This window comes from Monodelphis domestica, chromosome 2 (assembly GCF_027887165.1).
Source record: "Monodelphis domestica isolate mMonDom1 chromosome 2, mMonDom1.pri, whole genome shotgun sequence".
NCBI classification, from domain to species: Eukaryota; Metazoa; Chordata; class Mammalia; order Didelphimorphia; family Didelphidae; genus Monodelphis; species Monodelphis domestica.
The window spans coordinates 197903618-197923125 of NC_077228.1; the positions used below are offsets into that span (position 1 = coordinate 197903618).

Genomic DNA, 19508 nt, shown 5'->3' on the forward strand with positions numbered 1-19508 from the left:
TTTCCACTCTGACCAGAAGACTTCCATCTCCAGCATCTTTATCTCTTAGGTAGCCCCAAAGGAGTTATTCTAGTCATGTCAGAGAGAAACCATGAGGTAGAGTGGGCATTGGATTGACCTCAGAATCAGGAAGATGTGAATTTAGGTCTCATATTTGGCAAACGCTACCTGTATGACCCTGGACGAGGCACTTAAATTCCAAGTGCCCCAAGTAAGCCTCAGGATCTTACATTATAAAAGAGTTGTAGTTTAGCAGATAGATCCAAATGAAAAAGAGAGAGTTCACACCGGAATCCCTTATATGAGTGAAATCTCACAGATCCAGATCCCTCCCTTTCTCCCTCCTCCCTCAGAAATGTGGTAAGAATTGGAGGATCCTGCTATGTCCCCATGTCATAAGCCTTCTGTCTTCTGCCTTCTTTGCAGATCTACAGAACAAACCTCCCAAGATAAAGGGTCCTCCGGTGCATGCAGGGGCCATTGCGGGCATCGTGCTGGCCGTCCTCCTAGTTGCAATCATCATCCTGGCTGGGATTTACATCAACACTCATCCCACTTCTAATGCTGCCTTATTCTTCATTGAGGTAAGTTGAGGATGTAACAGCAGGTGTCTATATTCCATATAGGGACCAGAGCATTTAATCCTCTTCATTGCACTTCTCCTGATTTCTAGACCCAGAGCATCCTATTCCTGCTGAAATAAAAACAAGAAACCCTTATTAAATCTGTCATAGTGCTGGCTCTGTTGCCTAACTGAGCAAATTGAAAATATATTGTCCCTTTTTTAAACCCTTACCGTTCATCTTAGAATCAATACTCCAAGAGAGAAGAGCAGTAAGGGCTAGGCAATGGGGGTGAAGTGACTTGCCCAGGGTCACACAGCTAGGAAGTGTCTGAGGCCAGATTTGAATCTCTAGGTCTGGCTGTCAATTCACTGAGCCTCTTAGCTGCCCCAAATACATAATCTTTTATACTCTTGGGGTTTATCATCTAAAAATAATGTTCTTTAGTCATTTCAGTCATATCTGGCTCTTTGTGACTCCATTTGGGTTTTTTCTTGGCAGAGATTCTGGAGTAGTTTGCCATTTCCTTCTCCAGCTCATTTGACAGATGAGGAGACTGAGGCAAACAAGTTGAAGTGATTTTCCCAGGGTCACACGTTTAATGTTTAAGACTAGATTTGAGCTCAGAAAGAGGAGTCTTCCTGACTTCAGGCCCAGCACTCTATCCACCGTGCCACTAAGCTGCCCAATGACACCACCTAGCTGCCTGTTGGGCCACTTAAGTGTTCATCTAAAAATACCACATCATTAACTTGATGAATTCTTGCTGTCTGGTTAGGAACTAAAAGAAGGAAGCAGAAGGAAGTGGGAAAGTAGAAAGAAGGAAATTGTCTCTCCCTTAAAGTACACATTTACTAAAAAACAAGTTTGGGTTGATTTTGGTGGCATCAGTTGGGTAAGCAGCTGGAGAGAGTGTCAGAGTGGAGTCAGGAAGATGTCACTTAAATGAGCCACTTACCAGCTGTGTGAACCCTGGACAAATCACTTAGCATCTCAGCTTGAGTTCCTTCATCTGTAATATGGGGCTAATAATAGTATTTCCTTCCCCCTGGTTGTTGTTTTCCTTATTACAGGCCCAGTGCTCTATCCCCTATGCCCCCTAGCTGCCTACTAGTATTTACATCCTAGGGGGCTGCTCAAAGCAAAAAAAAAAATGTAGCTACTTACATAGCTAGTAAGACTTAATTTGCTCTGGGATTTGAACCCAGATCTTCCTTCCTTCAAGCCCAACACTAATCCATTAAAACAGGTAAAATAATAATAACAATAATTAATAGCATTAACAATATTAATACTAAAAATTTTTACTCTTTTATAATTTCTATGAGAAGGCATGTTTCGTATTGATTATCGCTCTAAAAAGTAATGTTCCATTCTCCCTCATTTCGAGCTACATAACTAAATTCTTTTTTCTTTATCTTGCCCTCCCTTTAACTTTCTTTATCCAACCTAGATTTTCTTCTTGCCCCAAACAGCAAATGTGTAGACAGTCTTAACCCTCCACAAACCCCAAAACAAGAGTCATCAACTAATTCTTCCCATTATATAAATACCTGGTTATTTCCCTCACCTTCATTTGAACCTCTTTCCAGTTCTTGTAAGTTGGCATTTCAGATCTTGAAGAAGCATTACAGAATGGATTGAGTTCTAGACCTGGATTCAGTAACATTTGAGTTAAAATCTTTCCTGTATGACTATGGGCAAGTCATTTAAAATCTCTTTCCTCAGTTTCCTCTTTGGTTAAGTGAGAATAATGATGACTGAACAACAGTCTTGTCTGACTCTTTATTACCCCATTTTGGGTTTTCTTGGTAAAGATATTGGAGCGGTTTGCCATTTCCTTCTCTGGTTCATTTGACAGATGAGGAAACTGAGGTCAACAGGGTTAAAGAACCTGCCCAGGGTCACACAGCTAGTAAGTGTCTGAGGCCAGATTTGAACTCAAGAAAAAGAGTCTTCCTAACTGCAGGCACAGTGCTCTATTCACTGTGCCACCTGGCTGCCCCTGGGAATAATAATAGCATTTTCCCAATAGAGTTATATGAGGACCAAATAGGAGAAAGTATGTAAAGTGCTTTGCAAACCTTTAAACACTGGGTCAAATGTGAGTTAAATTTTCTCATGTTCTTTACGAGTTGCTTAATCTGATTCTATGAACTCTTCATTTTAATATTTTTGATAACTGTATTTTTTTAATCTTTAAAGATATTTTTCCATGGTTACATGTTCATTTTCTCTCCCTCCCCTCTTCCCTCCCCCCTCTGGGAGCTGACAAGCAATTCCACTGGGTTATACATGTGTTTTGATAACTATATTTCAACATAGAGGAAACCTATGTTTTATGCATGTAAGAATATTGTTTGACATGAAATTGGGAAAACAAAATATCTAAGAATTAAAAATAAATAAAAACATTATTTGGAAAAGGGTTCCATAAACTTCATGAGACTGCCTTGGGGATTAAGAACTCTGGGTAATTCTCTTGGTATTTCCAAATACTTCCAATTCTTGTCTCATTTCTCTGAGTAGTCCATTGCCTTTTCAACTACAATTGGATCTCCAGAATCTTTGCTCTGACTTTGAATATGTGTATGTGTGTGTGTGCTTGACTCTGCAGCGGAGACCTCATCACTGGCCAGCTATGAAATTCCGAAACCGCACCAGTCATGGGACCTACACAGAAGTTGAGCCTTCAGGACAAGAGAAAGAGGGCTTTATGGAGGCGGAACAATGCTGAAAGCAGGGTTTCTTCCATTTCTTCCCTCTTCTTCCTTACCAAAAACCAAGCCCCCAAACCATTGGCCTTGATTATGGATTCTTTTCTCTTTTATGATGAGCTCCATTCTCTTGAGGGTGGGAAGGAAGACCCAATGAGACCCCAAAGTCAAGGCCAATGTTGTTCCTCTTTTATTGAACTCCTCTTAATATATCCTGGGGCATGGAGACAGAGTGATGAAGGATTTGCCAAACTACAGCATGACAGCCAAGTTGCAGAGGCTAAAGCAGGAAACGATGCACTCCAGTGGATCTTGTGGGAAATAGTGATAGCCTGCCCTCATTTTTTCCTTGGCATCCATGATGTATAGCTGTTCCCCCATCTGAGTCTTGTGATATGTCAGTGCATCTATTCCTTCAGCCCCTTCCTGCATAGGGATGGAGAGGGTTTGGAGACCCTGCAGAACCTCACCTAGCCCATGCATTTGTCACAATACTACTAGGACTAAAGGATGCTGGGTCTCTACAATCCATAGACTTGAGAGCCGGTCCTCACAGCTATGGATCCAGCACATGGTCAGCTTCTTTGGATCAGCCTGCCAGAAACTGACATGCTCTCCAACTGCTAAACCCAAGCATTGCGGTACTTCAAAGCTCTTGCCAGACCACTGGAAATGCAGTGGGATGCCATCAAACTATGGTAAAATGAGGAGGGAGGAACAAGACTTCTTGTAGAATCCCCAACCTGCCCACTAAATTATCCTTTCCAGAAAATAAGTTTACAAAAATTGGAAGGGAAATATGCCACCCCAAATATAATGCCATGACCTGGTAGGAAACATTGTTCTTACAATCCCTGAAAAGTCCACTCCATTTGAGAGTGTGATGTGGTGGATAGAGAAGATTGGAAATGAAGCCCATCAGTACTGGTTTCAAATACCACCTCAACTCCTTACTTGTTTTGTGAACCTGGGAAAAACTTTCTGGGACTCAGTTTCCTCATTGTAAAATGAAGAATGGACTCAATGACCTCTATAGTCTCTGCTAGCTCTGATCTTCTGATACAGCAAATAAGGATATACATGACAATCGGAGAAGGGAGAGGGCAATAAGAAGCGAGTGATCTATAGGAGGTGGAACATGAGCTCAAGTTTGAAGAAGTTAGGGATGCTAAGAGGCATGCTAAGAGGTAGGAACTCATGGCCATATTTTCCTGCCAAGGCCACCTTTGGCCCAGATCTTATCCACTGACTTGTTTGGCTATCATTGCCAGTGATTCTGTCCAAAGGCAGGGCCTAATTGATATTTTCCTTCTTCTAGGCTGGATTCATGGAGCCATTAGACATAAATAGAGCGGCTAGATGGTCAGTCCTAGCCCTATTTCCCTCCTATTGCTTGCTTCTTGAAATAAACTCACCAGGGAACCTCTGCTGAATTCTATTCAAAAACCAGGATGCCAAAGTAGCTGGGACCAAGGAGGCAGAATAAGCTATGTTGAGATAAAACGGCATCGTAGCTTGGTCATAATCTCCTCATGGGCAATCAGAGGCTAAATTGCTGTCTCACTTATGAGGACTTCCCCCACCTTTTCTATGAATGTTTTATGGATGCTTTTTATTTTCCAGTGATTATATACTCCCTGAAACCCCACCCTAGCATTCTCTTTGTAATGAAGATCTTTAAACAAACAAACATATTGGGCATGACTGGCAACTTATGTATACCTCATTCTACACCTGTGTTCTACCACCTCTCTGCTAAGAGGCAAGGATACTGTCTCACCATCAGTCCTCTGCAATAATGATTGGTCATTCTTTTTTATTAGACCCAGTATTGTTTTCCTTTACCTTTTGGTACATTGCACTCTTGTTTATGTTTATTTGGTTCTGCATCAATTCATCTGAATCTCTCCAAGTTTCTTTAAGGAACTTTTTCAAAAATAACTTGGCCTAAAAAAGTGGTTTGACTTTCCCCAGGTAAATTAACTTTGACAGAAGATTGTTAGGAGCAAGAATTTAGTCTCCAATAAAAATCTGAGAGATATGCCTAATCGAGGTAGTAATATCCTCCTTGGAAAAATATAGAATTAAAAACTTACCATTCACCCTTTCTAAGACAAGAAAAATTAGTGCCAAATAATATCACAGTCTCAGTGTACTTATGTCTTATTCCATGGCTTTGTCACAAAAGAAACAATTCCATTAAGCTAAGAATATGTGATCTTAACAATGTAGCCATTCTCTCTAATGAAGACCTACTCCCATTCATGTCTACCCATTGTTTTAGATTCTTCCTAGAATCTGCCCATTAATTCATCACTGGGGCTATATCCAATGTCCTTTCAGTCTTCCTCATTCTTTGTTGAGGTTGGGATGATATTATGGAGCCTGTAGGCTAACTATTGGGTCTGTTTCCCTCTCAACACGACTGGCCATCATCTTTTTTCAGTTATATGTTTCTGCAAGAACATCTGTTTTTTTAATTTCTCTTAATACCTGATCTGTGATGTGCTGCAGCTGTCTCCCACCTACCATAAGCCTGTTTGCTGCCCTTTGGGTAACCCTCAAATTTAGTTCTTCTGAGACTGTGGTACTCCTTGACCAGTAGCCATAGAATCTCATTGGAAGAAAATGGGTGCTTAAAAGAAGATGAACCACCACTTTTTTAGGGTGAGGTTTGAAGTCACCAAAAGAATTTTGCAGTTTCCAAATGGCAACCCTGCCCAGTCTCCTCCTGCTTCTCATTTCTGATCCTAACTCATTATCCATTTGTAGAGTCTTCTAAGATGCATGGGAGGTGGAGACAAACCCAAACAATCATCCCTAACAAAAACCTTATTGATATTTTTTCCAGTAGCTACATGGTTTATCCTCAGTGAGGAAGCTAATGACAATTAAAGAGGAAATGTAGCAGACTTCTGGTACTACTGCTTAATGAGACAGACAGAACAGTGGGGAGGGCAGAACTGGCTTACTAAAACGAAAAAGGAAAAACAAAGGCAACAGAGAAAGCTGGATGATTTTCAAACTTCTAAAGAAATTCAAAAATGTCTACATTTTCTACAGAAAAAAAAATTTCTAATGTCATTATGAAAGGAACAACAGGCATTTCAAGTGATTTAGTAGGAAGGCAAGACTTTCTAACTATTGCCTGATTTTTCCCCCTAATATCATATTAGCAAGACATTTGTGGCCACTATGGGAAGTGTGGAGATCGGACAAGGGGACAGAACAGTGGTGTGTAATTTCTGCGGGAGACCCTGTACAAGGAGTTCCACCATTTGGTCCACCCATCCTTCAGTATGCTTCTTCCCAATCTGAGCCCTACTATCCCGTATTCTGGACAGGGAAGAGCCCCATGATTTGGATGAATGACTTAGAGGCACTCTGCCAAATGTGAGTGAGGAGGTGCTTGAAGTCATCCACTCCAGGTTAAGCAAAGCATCTGCTATGTCTATGGTCAGAGAAAGTTGAGATATCAGGCAGCATGCCAGCCCTACCCATCTGTGTTCATTACAGAGAGGATAGAGGACGTATTCATTCATGGAAACCGTCAACTATATGCTACACACACAGGAGGAAATTGTGTGAACTGCATGTTTACCCCAACAACTGTGGCATCTTTAACAGGATTAAACATTCTCCATTTTCCAAACCACCACTTCTCAGACTTTGGCTTATAGTGAGCCAAATGAATCAGGAGGTACAGGGAATAATTCAGGTTCAGAACCACCGACAAGGGAGAAATATAGGCTTTATCCTTAACCTTGTAATTCTGATCCATGGGAATCAGAATTGGCCAGAAATGCAAAGCACACTGAGGAAAGCAACCTATAGAAAGCCAACTGTACAGTGGATGGAACTCTGGTTCTAGTCAGAGGACCCAGATTCAAATCCTGCCTCTGACACTATCTAGGTGACCTTGGGCAAATTATTAATCTTTCTTAGGCCTTGGTTCCCTCATCTGTAAAGTGGGGGTGAGGGGTGGGGAGATTGGAAGTGCCCTCTGAGGACAAGTACTAGAGATAAAAATACAAACAAAAAGAAAGACAGTCTTTGCTCAAGAAAGCATGGATAGGAAATAGTAGAGTAGAATCCAGGAGATGAGCGTGATCAAGAGAATCAAGAGTGTTTGTTGTGGAAGTTAAAAGGGATAAGAATGGAGAAAAGGCCATCAGATTTGGCACAGCCACAATTGAACTGAAAGACAAGAATTTCAGAGAATAGTTGAATTTAAATAGAGTTGGTCAGAGAAGGGTAGAAGCTTCTTTATCTGAAGTCAAATGAACTTACTCTCCTCTTTATAAAGAATTTTGGGGCAGCTAGGCTGCTCAGTGGATAGAGAGCAGCAGACTTGGCATCAAGAGAACTTGGGTTCAAATCTCACCTCAAATACTTCCTAGCTGTGTGGCCCTGGGCAAGTCATTTGCAAACAGAAGGTTAGAGGTTTGGTTTTGTTTCTTTTGTTTTTAAAGATTATTGTGGGGCAGGTAGGTGGTTCAGTGGTTAAAGAGCCAGACTTGGAATCTGAAGTTCAAAAGTGGCCTCAGATACTAGCCGTGTGACCATGGGCAAGTTACTTAACCCCAATTGCCTAGTTCTTCCCACTCCTGCTTTGGAACTGATATTTATATTGATTCTAAGACAAAAAGTAAAAGCCAAAAAGAAAAGAATATTGGTTGAGTTACTTTCCCGAAGGCTGTCAGATGGGTATTCTAATACTGGTCCCAGACTAGGGAGTACACATAAGGATCAATCACAGGAAACAAAGCCGTAAGTCTGAGACTTCTCTCTATTATTCAATAATCTGCTCCACTATGGCCAAGCAGTCTCAGAGGAACCTCTAAAAGAAACTGAACTCGTAAGAAAAAGGCCCTCCATGCTCAGAAACTCTTAGAAAAAGAAGGTCATTATAGAGACAAAAATCAGACTATAAGCAATACTAGTCTCCTTTTAAAGGGAAAGAAGAAATCCATTCAGAAGGCTTGCCCTCCCATTGTGAATTGAGAGCTGAGAACAAAAGTAATTTAGGGAGTTTATTAAATTGTTCAGCATAGAGGAGAGCCAAAAGAAGTGGCCTACTCCTTCCCACCACCCCACCACCCAGTTTCTAAAAGTGGCATATTATATAGGATTCTAACAAAGGAGCAAAAAACAGTAGCTAATTAGTTAATACATAATAAGTTTTCCCCCAAAGGCATGATAGATTAATCAAACTTCACATAGATTAATTACAACGTTCTTCTCAGGAAACCAGAAATTAACTGAAACTGCCAAACATCAATCTTTGGGTCCCCTGAAATTTTATGGGTTTGGTATGACCCAGAGATCTAAGTTAAGCATTAAACTAGTCTGTTCTCTAAGCAATACGTGTTCTGGTTTCTAGCCATGCATGGCTAGATTCAAACTATTAATAAACTTTCCTACAATTTAGTACTTAATCATTTTACCTAAAAATCAATCATCAATCACTTTACCTAGAGGATATAGTCAGAAACACCCTGAATTTCTGAGGTCAAATCTTAGTAGAATTGAGTGACTGTAGTATTTGTACCACAACTAACATTTCCTTACCTCTCCATGAGGGCCAGCTGTGATGTCCTTGGTTCCGCTATCTTCAAAGCCTGATCTAGAAATTTAGGTTGAGTGTTTTCCCAGGGTCATTTGGAGACATCTTCCAAAGTTGGCCTTGTTTGTGTTTTTCTAAGTCTTGTTTTATAGGGACTATGTAATATACATGTATATATTGTAGAATTCCAAGCATGGAACTGACCAGGGCTGTTTGCTGTGCTCAGATCCTTGCATTACCAGCTTCTTTAAATCAAGACAATGGAGACATCTCCAATCATCAGTAAGGACTAGGTCTCCACCACTTTTAGGGTACTATTGATGGAGTTGTTGCTGGGGGTGGGGATGGGAAAAATGGTCTTAGAATAGTGTGTCAATGTCTCCAGTGCCTGCCTGCCTGCCTGTGGTTCAAGGCTTGGGAACCTTTGTCAAAATTCAGGATTTAAAGCAAAACAAAACAGCTCACTCTTTTCCTAATGGAGGCAAATTTCCACATACTTGAACTCCCAGAACTGGAGGGATCTGAGGATGGAAGGTCCCTTTGACATGATGTGTACTGGATTCCTTGTGGATAGAATCCAGTGTTAGTACTAAAAGAAACCATTGCCCTTGGACTGCCTTCTTTTCTTTATAAATAAAAAGTGTAAATGATTATGGTGGCATTCTGCTACTCACTCTGTGTACAGTCCTCTTAGTCATTATTTCTAGTCTCTTATATCCTTCTATTACTAAGTATCAGGCTTTGGGAAAGATATAAATCATCTTCTGGCTATTGATTACATATGGCTTATGCTAACCTCCCAGGTCAGCAGCCTGGAAATGTATTGCAGCAATATACTTGGGGTGGGGGTAGGGGCTTATAAATCCCTAGAAGTAATTTATGGATCCTACACTATTATCAAGAGATAAAATAAATCTGATTAAGTCTGTGCTGTTACTTTTTTTTTCAGTTTTCTGTTACCTTCAGTCTAAGGGATCCCCTCTCAAAAAAGGTGCACTACTCTTCTGAACTTAACATGAACTGTTAAGTTCTAGGAAAGACTAACTCCAAAGAGAGAAGTCAAGCTGTTCTCTGTGACTCTCTGGCTCATTATGCTCCAATCCCAGAATCTTAGAGGTCATCTCTTAAAACAAGGTTAAGAATGGCTCATATCCAGGATCTCCCCCAAATAAGTTTAACAAAGCAACTTGTGGAAAGGCACTCCCTGTACAAAGCAGTACATATCAGGAATAGGACAGCTATGTTTTCCTCCATCACAAAAGAAAGGATTATTAGACAAAGGACTCAAAAGATGGATACTAACAAATATTGAAAACCAGAAATAATTACCATCACCTCTATTATACTCTCCCCCAAGGTAGACTGGTAGAACCACTGAACAAATATTTCACATTTATCATGGATCTAGACTATTCAAGCAACTCACAAAACTGATCTAATCTCATCCAGTCAGCTCACTAGAAGCATCTAGCTATACATATTGGATATATCTGCATGCTTTTAAGCTATAGCCTCATCCAGATGGTGGTCATCTCTCCTGAAAAGGGTATACTTGCAATAAATACCTATTGGGCAGCCATCTTCCAATCTCTTAAACTCACAAGGTCAGTTTGTGAACCTGGAGGGCTGGGTCTAGAAATATCCAGTTCTCAGGATTGCTATTCACTGACCTGGGTTCAGGGAAAGAAAAACTCATGATAGAAGAACATGCCAAGGACTTGAGGTCCAGTTCCAGGATGGCCTAGGCAAGTATATGTTCTTCCTGCCATGTGTATGTAGTCATCATTGATCCTGGAAGTAGGAAAGGGGAGAAACCTTCTCTGTTCTTCCAGGGTCAGTCAGCAAGATTTCCATTCCTTTCTCCATCATGGGAACCAAAAGATCATCCAGGGGCTTCTCTCAACCCTTAGCAAGGGCCTAGAGCACATAACTCACCAGAAGGAACTTGAGCTTAAACCTAAGCCATGGGAAGTGCACCAAGCCAACTGACCCCACTACATTTATATTTTAAAAACAATTCACTTCTGTTTAGTTCAATAAGCATTGATTGAGTTTCAGGCTGCTGGAGCTCCTGTTTTCTTTCAATTAAAGTTTTACAATTTAAAAGAGAAAAAGGGGACTTCTGGGTAAACATGGCGGTAGTATAGACCCAGGACTCTTCCTCTCCTCACAACCTACCAATATAGACTACCTCAAAAGGCAAAAAAACCAAATTTATAATAACAAAGGGACTACAGTAGGGTGCAGCATTGAAGGTACATGGAATTTGGGCATTTTCATACTATAAGGGGGTGAAATAGTTCCCACCAAAACATGAGCTGATCAACCCTCCCCCACCCCACCTACAGAGCAAGAGTCAGAACTAGAGCACTAGAATCAGTGAGTGAATAAGGGGCACCTCTAGGTCCTTGGCAGCTGACTAAGACTACCAAAGACCTACCCCTGAGACCCCAGCAGGCTGAAGAGCACAGACCTTGGGCACCTGTGGGGAGATAGCACAGAGAAGGGCAGTAAACAGTAGAAGCTGCAGAGACTAGAGAGGTGGCCTCAGGCAAAAACCACACTCCTTAGCTCCATACACAGAGAGCCTGCCCTCCTCACTCAGACTTCTGATTGGAAAGGGAAGGAAAACCCACCATAGTGATGACAAACAACACCCAGGAAAAATAACTTCCCAACACCAAGAAAAACAAGAAGGCATTGACCCTGGATAATTTTTATGGAGGAAAAATCCAAACTACAGAGGAAATAGCAGAAGAGGACATACAAATAAATGCACCCAAACCTTCAAAAAAATGAAAATTGGCCACAAGCTCTTGAAGAATTTAAATTGGAGCTTATCAAAAAGATGGAAGGCTTTTGGCAAGAAAAGTGAGAAATAGTTCAATAAGCATTGATTGGGTACTAGGCATTAGGCTAACTATTGAAAATACAAAGATGATAAAAATATCCTACCCACCCTCAAGGAGCTTACTGTCTACTGGGGGAAGCCGTCCTGTCCACTGATAGCGAATACAAAACAAATACACTGTAATCTTGTATTGCACCATGGATAGAGTGCCTGGCCTGGAGTCAGGAAGACTCATCTTCCCAAATTAAAATCTGACCTCAGATATTTACTATCTGTATGACCCTGGGCAAGTCACTTAACCCTGTTTACCTCAGTTTCCTCATCTGTAAAATGAGTTGGAGAAGGAAATAGTAAACCACTCTAGCATCTTTGCCAAGAAAATCCCAAATGATGTCATGAAGTCATGACTGAAAAAAAAATGAATGAACAACAATCTTGAGTGAGGTTTCATTAACAACTGGGGCAATCAAGAAAAGGCTCTTGTAGGAAGCAGGCTTGGAGCTAAGCCCTAGAGTCTCAGGCAATGGAGCCAACAGCATGGAATCAGGAGATAGTATAATGTGTATGGGGAATATCAAATCTCTAGGACTGGAGATGGGAGATCATAGGTCAAATCTGGCCTCAGACACATCTAGTTGTATGACCCTGGACAAGTCACCCAGCCCTACTTACCTATCTCTTAATGCTCTTCTACCTTGGAATGGATACTTAGTATCTATTCCAAGACAGACAGTAAAGATTTTAAATAAATAAATAAATGATTTTCAGTGGGCCAATTTGGCTGGAACATGGAGTTCCTAGAGTTTATGTAAGAGAATAATGTGTAATCAGCCTGGAAAGATAGGCTGGCACAACAAAACAGTGTTTGGGTTAATCTTCTTCTTTGTTCGAGAAAATCTAGTTAAACAAACCAAAAAAAGAGAAAAGTTTCAGCTCTCTAGAGCCAGAATTATCTGTTGCCAAATTTCCACCTTGGAAACTTCTGTAAATGTATATGCTGCCTGCCACAAAAAGAAATGGGAATTTACTGAAGAATTAAATGTCAATCAGAGTCAGTTAGTATCTTGGAAGACTGAGAGCCAGAACTAGAGACAGGAAGTCTTGGGTTCAAATTTGGACTCAGACATTTCTTAGACTTGTGCTGGCAAACCTTTGGCACACATGCTGGACCATACTGGAGGGAACTGATCCCCTCCCCCTTCCATGTGCACCTGAGTACATTTCTTACTTCACTTGTCCCTCTGCCAAGCAGTCGAATGGGAACACTTCCTCCCTCCTCTGTCTGGGGTAAGAGGCTGGCTCCCATGTGGTGTGAGGGTTGTAGTTTGGATACTTGGTCTCTAAAAGGTTCACCATCACTGACCTAGATCTTGGGCAAGTTACTTAATTCCCATTGCTTAGCCTGTCCTGCTCTTCTGCCTTGGAACCAACACACTATTCAATCTAAGATGGAAGGTGAGGGTTTAAAAAAAAATGAGTGTCATCCTCAGGCATAGTAGCAGAGACACAACTATAATTAATTGTACTAAATATTGAAATGGCTTAGAGATTACCATCAAGAGACCCTTAAGCTCAGAGGCACTCAAAATAGTGTATATATATAACCTTTGAGGACACTCACTCTTGGCTAAATCATACTCTAAGCTTACTACAAAGCTCCACGAGAGCTGTAACTAGATTCCCCCCCCCCCCCCCCTCATAGCACAAAACAATAGTAGGAGAGAAAGCAATAGTTAGGCAGATGACAGTTGGACAGAAAAGAAGGATGAATGGGGGTTGGGAAGTGACAAAAACATATGACATTCAAAGTGTAAATGGAGTAATGCTGGGTTTGCCCCAGATTTCATGGTCTCTTTTGTTCCCCTGAGGGGACTCGGGGAGAAAGAGGTCTTTGGGAGAGAAACAACTTAGCAATAAGATCCTATGAGTGATACCAGTAGCCTTGTTGCTTGATGTAGGCTGGTGGAGAGCCATGGGCATGAGAATGGCAGTCTTGGGACTGCCATCTGGAGAAAATATGCCTCATGCCAAATACAAGTGCCCTGGGGAAAAGTCAAAGTCACCACACCCTAGGTATAATTCTGATCTCTAACTCAAGGGCAAGAAACTTTGATTATTATTAGTACCAACAACCATCTCTTTATCATCTCATTTCTCCATCCCAGCCATCATAGAAAAACTAAGAAATGTTCTCTATAAAGTCACAAAATAGAACAAAAAAAAATTATGTCAGTGTATTATTCCTCTTGAATGAAAGACAATGACTTCATTCACAAAGATGTCAGGATGGAAGGGACAACCTTTAATTTCTATGGTTGGATCCTAAATATGGAGCTAGATTTGACCTGGTAGAGCCCCCCCAAAGTATCTGTATGACAGTTTTACTGGTATTCATAAGACATTTTTATATTTTGTCCAAAGAAATAACAGATTTATTTCTATATTTTGGTAAAAAATTAAATGCACTGAAGAGACAGAAACACATTAGAGAAACAGACCATTTTGAGTTTCCATCTTAGAATCCTAATGCCTTGGTGATGGACCCATCTTCCTAGAGTCTTTATTTTTATGCATTCCTCTTACTTCATTATTAGGAATTGGCATGTAGAGCAACTAGGTAGCACAGTGGTTAGAGCATCAGGCCTGGGATCAAGAGGACTGGGTTCAAATGTGGCCTCAGATACTTTCTAACTATATGACCCTGGGCATGTCACTTAACCTGGTTTGAGAAGGAAGAAGGAAAAGGAGAAGGATTATGGTGGATAAAAGAGTTGACTTTCAGGAAGACCTGGGTTTAACTATGCAGTCTGAGTAAATGACTTATCTAAGGCTTTAATATGCAAAAAAGAGATTGGCCCTCTTTTTTTTTTTAACACTTATTTTCTGTCTTATAAGTTCTAATACAGGTTTACGCAAATGAGATTAAGTGATTTGCCCAAGATCACACAGATAGGAAGTGTCTGAGTTCAGATCTGAACCCAGGTCTGGCCAACTCTAAGCCTGGCATTCTGTGCCTCAACACTTTTTTTTATTATGTATGAATTTACTAATGAGATCTAGAATAAGGACACTGTAGAGTATGTGAATTGAAGAGAGGCAATCTTCGAGCATCTTTTCTCACATTTCCCAACTTTTTTGTTTCTTTGGTGTGTCTTATCATAACCTTTTGGGATTACCTAGGAAGATACCTGTTTTTTCCTCAGATCCTTTCATAAATGCATTCTGCATTTGACAAAAGTTAACTATAAAGTTGATAGAGACTGGATTTGTGATTTAATTGATTTATGGAACTTCCCTTACCAATGCAAGATGATCAATTTCAGGGTAGCTGGGTGGTTAAGTAGGTAGAGAACCAGATCTACAGTCAGGAGGTCCTGGGTTCAAATATGACCTTAGACACTTCTTAGCTGGGTGACCCTGGTCACTTTGCCCTCTCTGAAATTTAGGAAATTCTTTGTTGTTCAGTCATTTCCAACTTTTCATGACCCCATTTGGGGTTTTCTTGGCAAAGATATTGGAGTGGTTTACCATTTCCTTCTCTAGCTCATTAGACAGATGAGGGAACAGAGGCCAACAAGTTAAGTGACTTGCCCAGGTCACACAGCTAGAAAGTGAGGTCAGATTTTAACTGAGGAAGAGGAGTCTTCCTGACTCCAGATTTGAGCTCTATCCACTGTACCACTTCTCTGGTCTAGGCACAGGCAACTCTTTAAGACTTATCCATTAAATTTCATACTCTTTTTTAATATTTTATTTTATTATTATTTTTTTTAGTCAATTTAGAACATTATTCTTTGGTTACAAGAATCATATACTTTCCCTTCCTTCCCCTCCCCCCACTAAATTTCATACTCTTATATGTAATGGAAAGTTCCCATTCTAAGAAATTACGGATCCTATAAAGGGTCTTAAGAGCTTACATAGGAGCAAAGATCTAGAGTTGGAAATGACCTCAGAGGCCGTCTGGTCCCACTTCCCTATTTTATAGGGAAATTGAGGCCAGGGGAAGTTATAATTGCCTCAGGTTCACACATTGGGAAGTTATAATTGCCTCAGGTTCACACATTGAATAAACTTCACAGGAAGCTTATTAGGTTACTTGAACCCAGCTCCTTCTTCTCCAGATGTTGGTACCCAATTTAATTTAATCAACTAGAGAAATTTCTTTTCCTATAAATAAACTTTTGCTCATGTCTCTATATGTCACATTCTCTCATACCCCTCCCATTGAATCACACTGCCTTTAGAGCTAGAAGGGATCTTGGATATAATTTTGTAGATTTTAGAGTCCCCTCATAGAGGAATATCCTGAGGCTCAGAGAATCAAAGTAATTTACCTAAAGTCACACCAAATCATGGCAGAGAGGTTAGCACTTCTCCCTCCTGCTAGTTCAAAGCTTCTCTGTCCCAGCCACATTACAGGCTCTCAACTAATCCAGCCAAGGCTTTTTCAAAATTCTCATGCTATCTAAATCATTGGGCAACTATTTGGTGTAGTGGATGGAGGTCTGTGCCTGTAGTCAAGAAGACTTATCATCATCAGTTCAAATCTGGCCTTGGACAAATCTGGTCTGAGACTTCCTAGCTAGGTGATCCTAGGCAAGTCACTTAACTCTGTTTGCCTCAGTTTCTTCATCTGAAAAAAGATTTAGAGGAAAAAATGGTAAACCACTCCAGTATCTTAGCCAAGAAAACCCCAAATGGAGTTGTAAAGAACTGAATACGACTATACAACATCTAAATCATAGGCAGTTCTAGTGATATGCTAGTAAATATTTAACAAATAGCTCTGAAAAAAAAAAGATGCATTTTGTGACCCAGAGCAAGTCACGTAACCCCAATTATCTAGCTTTTACTACATTTCTGCCCTGAAACCAATACTTAGAATTGATTCTAAGACAGAAAGTAAGGTGTTTTTTTTTTAATGTATGCAGGAGACGTTTTCAAGTTTAATCTGCATAATTTCTATTTTCTCCAACACTTCCTTAAGTCTAGACAATCAATGAAACAATAAATCAAGTCCTGATTTGTAGTGTTTGCCAATCTCTAATTTCCAAAGTGTAAATGCTCACCCTGAAAACTTAATAATCAATTCTTAAGAGCAAGTCCAAGTGACTTTAACATACCCCTGCCAGTTGCTTTCACTACCAGGAGAAATACTATTCGGCTTTTTTTTTTGGCTTAAAATAGATCTTCTTTTAAAAAATAAACTTAGCAAATAATCAATAATAAGTATTTATTAAGTACCTACTATTTACTAGGCACAGTGCAAGGAGCTAGGATACAAATATCAAGAATGTAAAACCTTTACTCTTAAGAACCTTATATTCCATCAAGAGAGACAATATCTAAATATATAAGCATTTAATTAATAAATATGTATAACAAAGCAGGGGGAGGGATGTTTGCTTTGTCAGTACAAGTTGCTGGGGATACAGTGGATAGAGAACTAAGCTAGGAATCAAGAAGACCTGAGTTCAAATTTGGACACAGATACTTACTAGGTGTTTGACCCTAAGCATGTCACTTAACCTCCATCTGCCTCAGTTTCTTCAACTATAAAATAAGAATAACAGTACCTACCTCTCAGGGTCATTGTTAGGATCAAAAGAGTTTACATTTGTAAAGTATGAGAAATTAATTGACTCTTATCCTATTTGAATAGACCTCTGACCACCTTAAATCAATGGTTTTACCTCTATGCTGATTCCCAATTGGTATTATCCAAAGTGATTCCATAGAGAGAGTGATTATTTCTTTTGTATTAACATTATATACATTAATAGACATTAATATACATTTAGTCAAGAGGCAGCTAGGTAGTACAATGCTTAGAACTCCAGGCCTAGAGTCAGGAGGATAGGGAAGAATAGACTAGCATAACAAAAATCCAATATAAACATATATTCAAAACTATTCATAATTTTTAAAAATGTACTTTAATAAATCAACTAATTCTTCATGGGCAGAGCCAGATTGGTGGACTAAAGCAGGGACTTTTGCCATAGCTCTCCCAAATTCCCCTCCAAACAATATAAAAATAACACTTTGAGGCCATTTCTAGATTAGCAGAACCAACAAAAGGATGGGGTAAAACAAATTCTCTCCAAAGGCATTTTAGAAGGTAGGCAGGAAATGTTTCCCTCACTGGGGTGATAGTAGAGCATAGGGCAACACAGGCTGCTTCCCAGCAAATCAGCTTGGGGAAGTTTGAATCTGCCATAGGAGCAGCTTTATTTTATACCCTCATGATCACACATCTACTTGGCACACAGTTTCATTCTCAACATACATGTTTCCATGGAACCTAACAACAGACAGGAAGCCTACAGAGATAGTCAATGAAACATTGTTGCTAAGGGCAGGATTAGTGGGTAGAATCAACATGACCCAGATATAGGTTAGGGAATTCAGAGCAGAGATTTGCCAGAAGTTTTTATGCCTGGAAAAGAGGGTCTGTCTAAATGGGTATTTAAGAATCGTTAGGTTTAATTTTGTAAGTGGGCTCTCCTGGTAATATCCTGGGGGGACAGAGTAGGACATCTACATTAACCCTGCAAGCATGTTGCTCTCATCTATTTTTCCCAGGGCTAAGTAAGAATAATAATCATGGCAAGTCCAATAATAAGGGGATGTTAATAATGAAAGTCACTCAGTGGGTGTTTCCATCCTTCCTGGGGGCTGCTTTGCAGTCCCCGGTTTCCATGTGGACTGTGTCAAACAGCGTGGTCTTTGATGGCTCTGAGCAATGAATAAATTGGGTGTGCAATTTAAAAAAAGAACTAGAAAAAGAATAAATTAAAAATCCTCAATTAAATATTAAATGGGAAATCCTGAAAATCAAAGTAGAGATTAATAAGACTGAAAGTAAGAAAACCATTGAAGTAATAAAAAAAAAAAACAACTAAGAGTTGATTTTATAGGGGAGAAACAATAAAATAGATAAATCATTGGTTAATATGAATTTTAAAAAAAGAAGAAAACTAAATTACTAGTATCACAAATGAAAAGAGTGAATACACCACCAATGAAGAGAAAATTAAAGTAATTATTAGGAGCTATTTTGCACAATCATGTGCTAATAAATCAAACAATCTCAGTGAAATGGATGACTATTTACAAAAATATATAAATTGCCCAGATTAACAGAAGAGGAAATAGAATACTTCAATTTTGAAAGTCGGCCAGCAGTCTCTCAAAGCCGAGGGTTGTTTTCTGCCTAGGTGTGATGGCTTAGGTGAATAATGAGGAGTGGGAGGCAACCCAGTGCTCAGAACCTGATGCTTAGGCATCACAAAGCTGTTCCACCAGGTAGAGAGTTTGTGTTTATTATATAGCTTCAGTGGTTACATGCTTCATGGCACACAATCATTTTTCAACATACATGATTTCTAGCAGGTAATTGGATGTGTCACACATCAATTTCTAACAGATTGTTTAATAAGCATTTTATAATCATCTTGCATACCACATTGCTACAACAAAGGGATAGTGATGGAGATGAATGAAGCAGGCAGGGTAATCAGGGGTCAGTTCCCCCTGACCTGTGGGATGACCAGCTAAGATAATCAGCTTTCATAATCAATCAGAATTACTTAGGAGATAGGTAACAAAAATATTTGTTTCTGGGTGCAGGGTTAAGGGGTGAATTTGAGAAAAACCAGAATTAGGAATTCCCTCAGATTTTCATGTGCATTTTTCTTGTGTTTCATTAAAGTAACTAGAAATGTTGCCTGGTTATTGTACACAAATGCATTTAGTGAAGTGTGTCAGCAGCTCGTGCTTAGAAGAGTGATTGATGCGCCTGTGTG

The 19508-nt window shown here is 39.9% G+C and overlaps 1 protein-coding gene across 1 annotated transcript in view; it reads left to right on the forward strand.

Annotated features, from left to right (window-relative positions):
* Positions 1-9782, forward strand: part of PLXDC1 (plexin domain containing 1) — a 106773-nt gene extending 96991 nt beyond the window's left edge. Inside the window, exons 13-14 of the mRNA XM_056816796.1 lie at positions 427-584; positions 3181-9782. Coding sequence (XP_056672774.1) covers positions 427-584; positions 3181-3300 — 278 coding nt within the window. The 3' untranslated portion in view covers positions 3301-9782. The remainder of the gene's footprint in view (positions 1-426; positions 585-3180) is intronic.
* The last annotated feature ends 9726 nt before the right edge of the window (positions 9783-19508 follow it).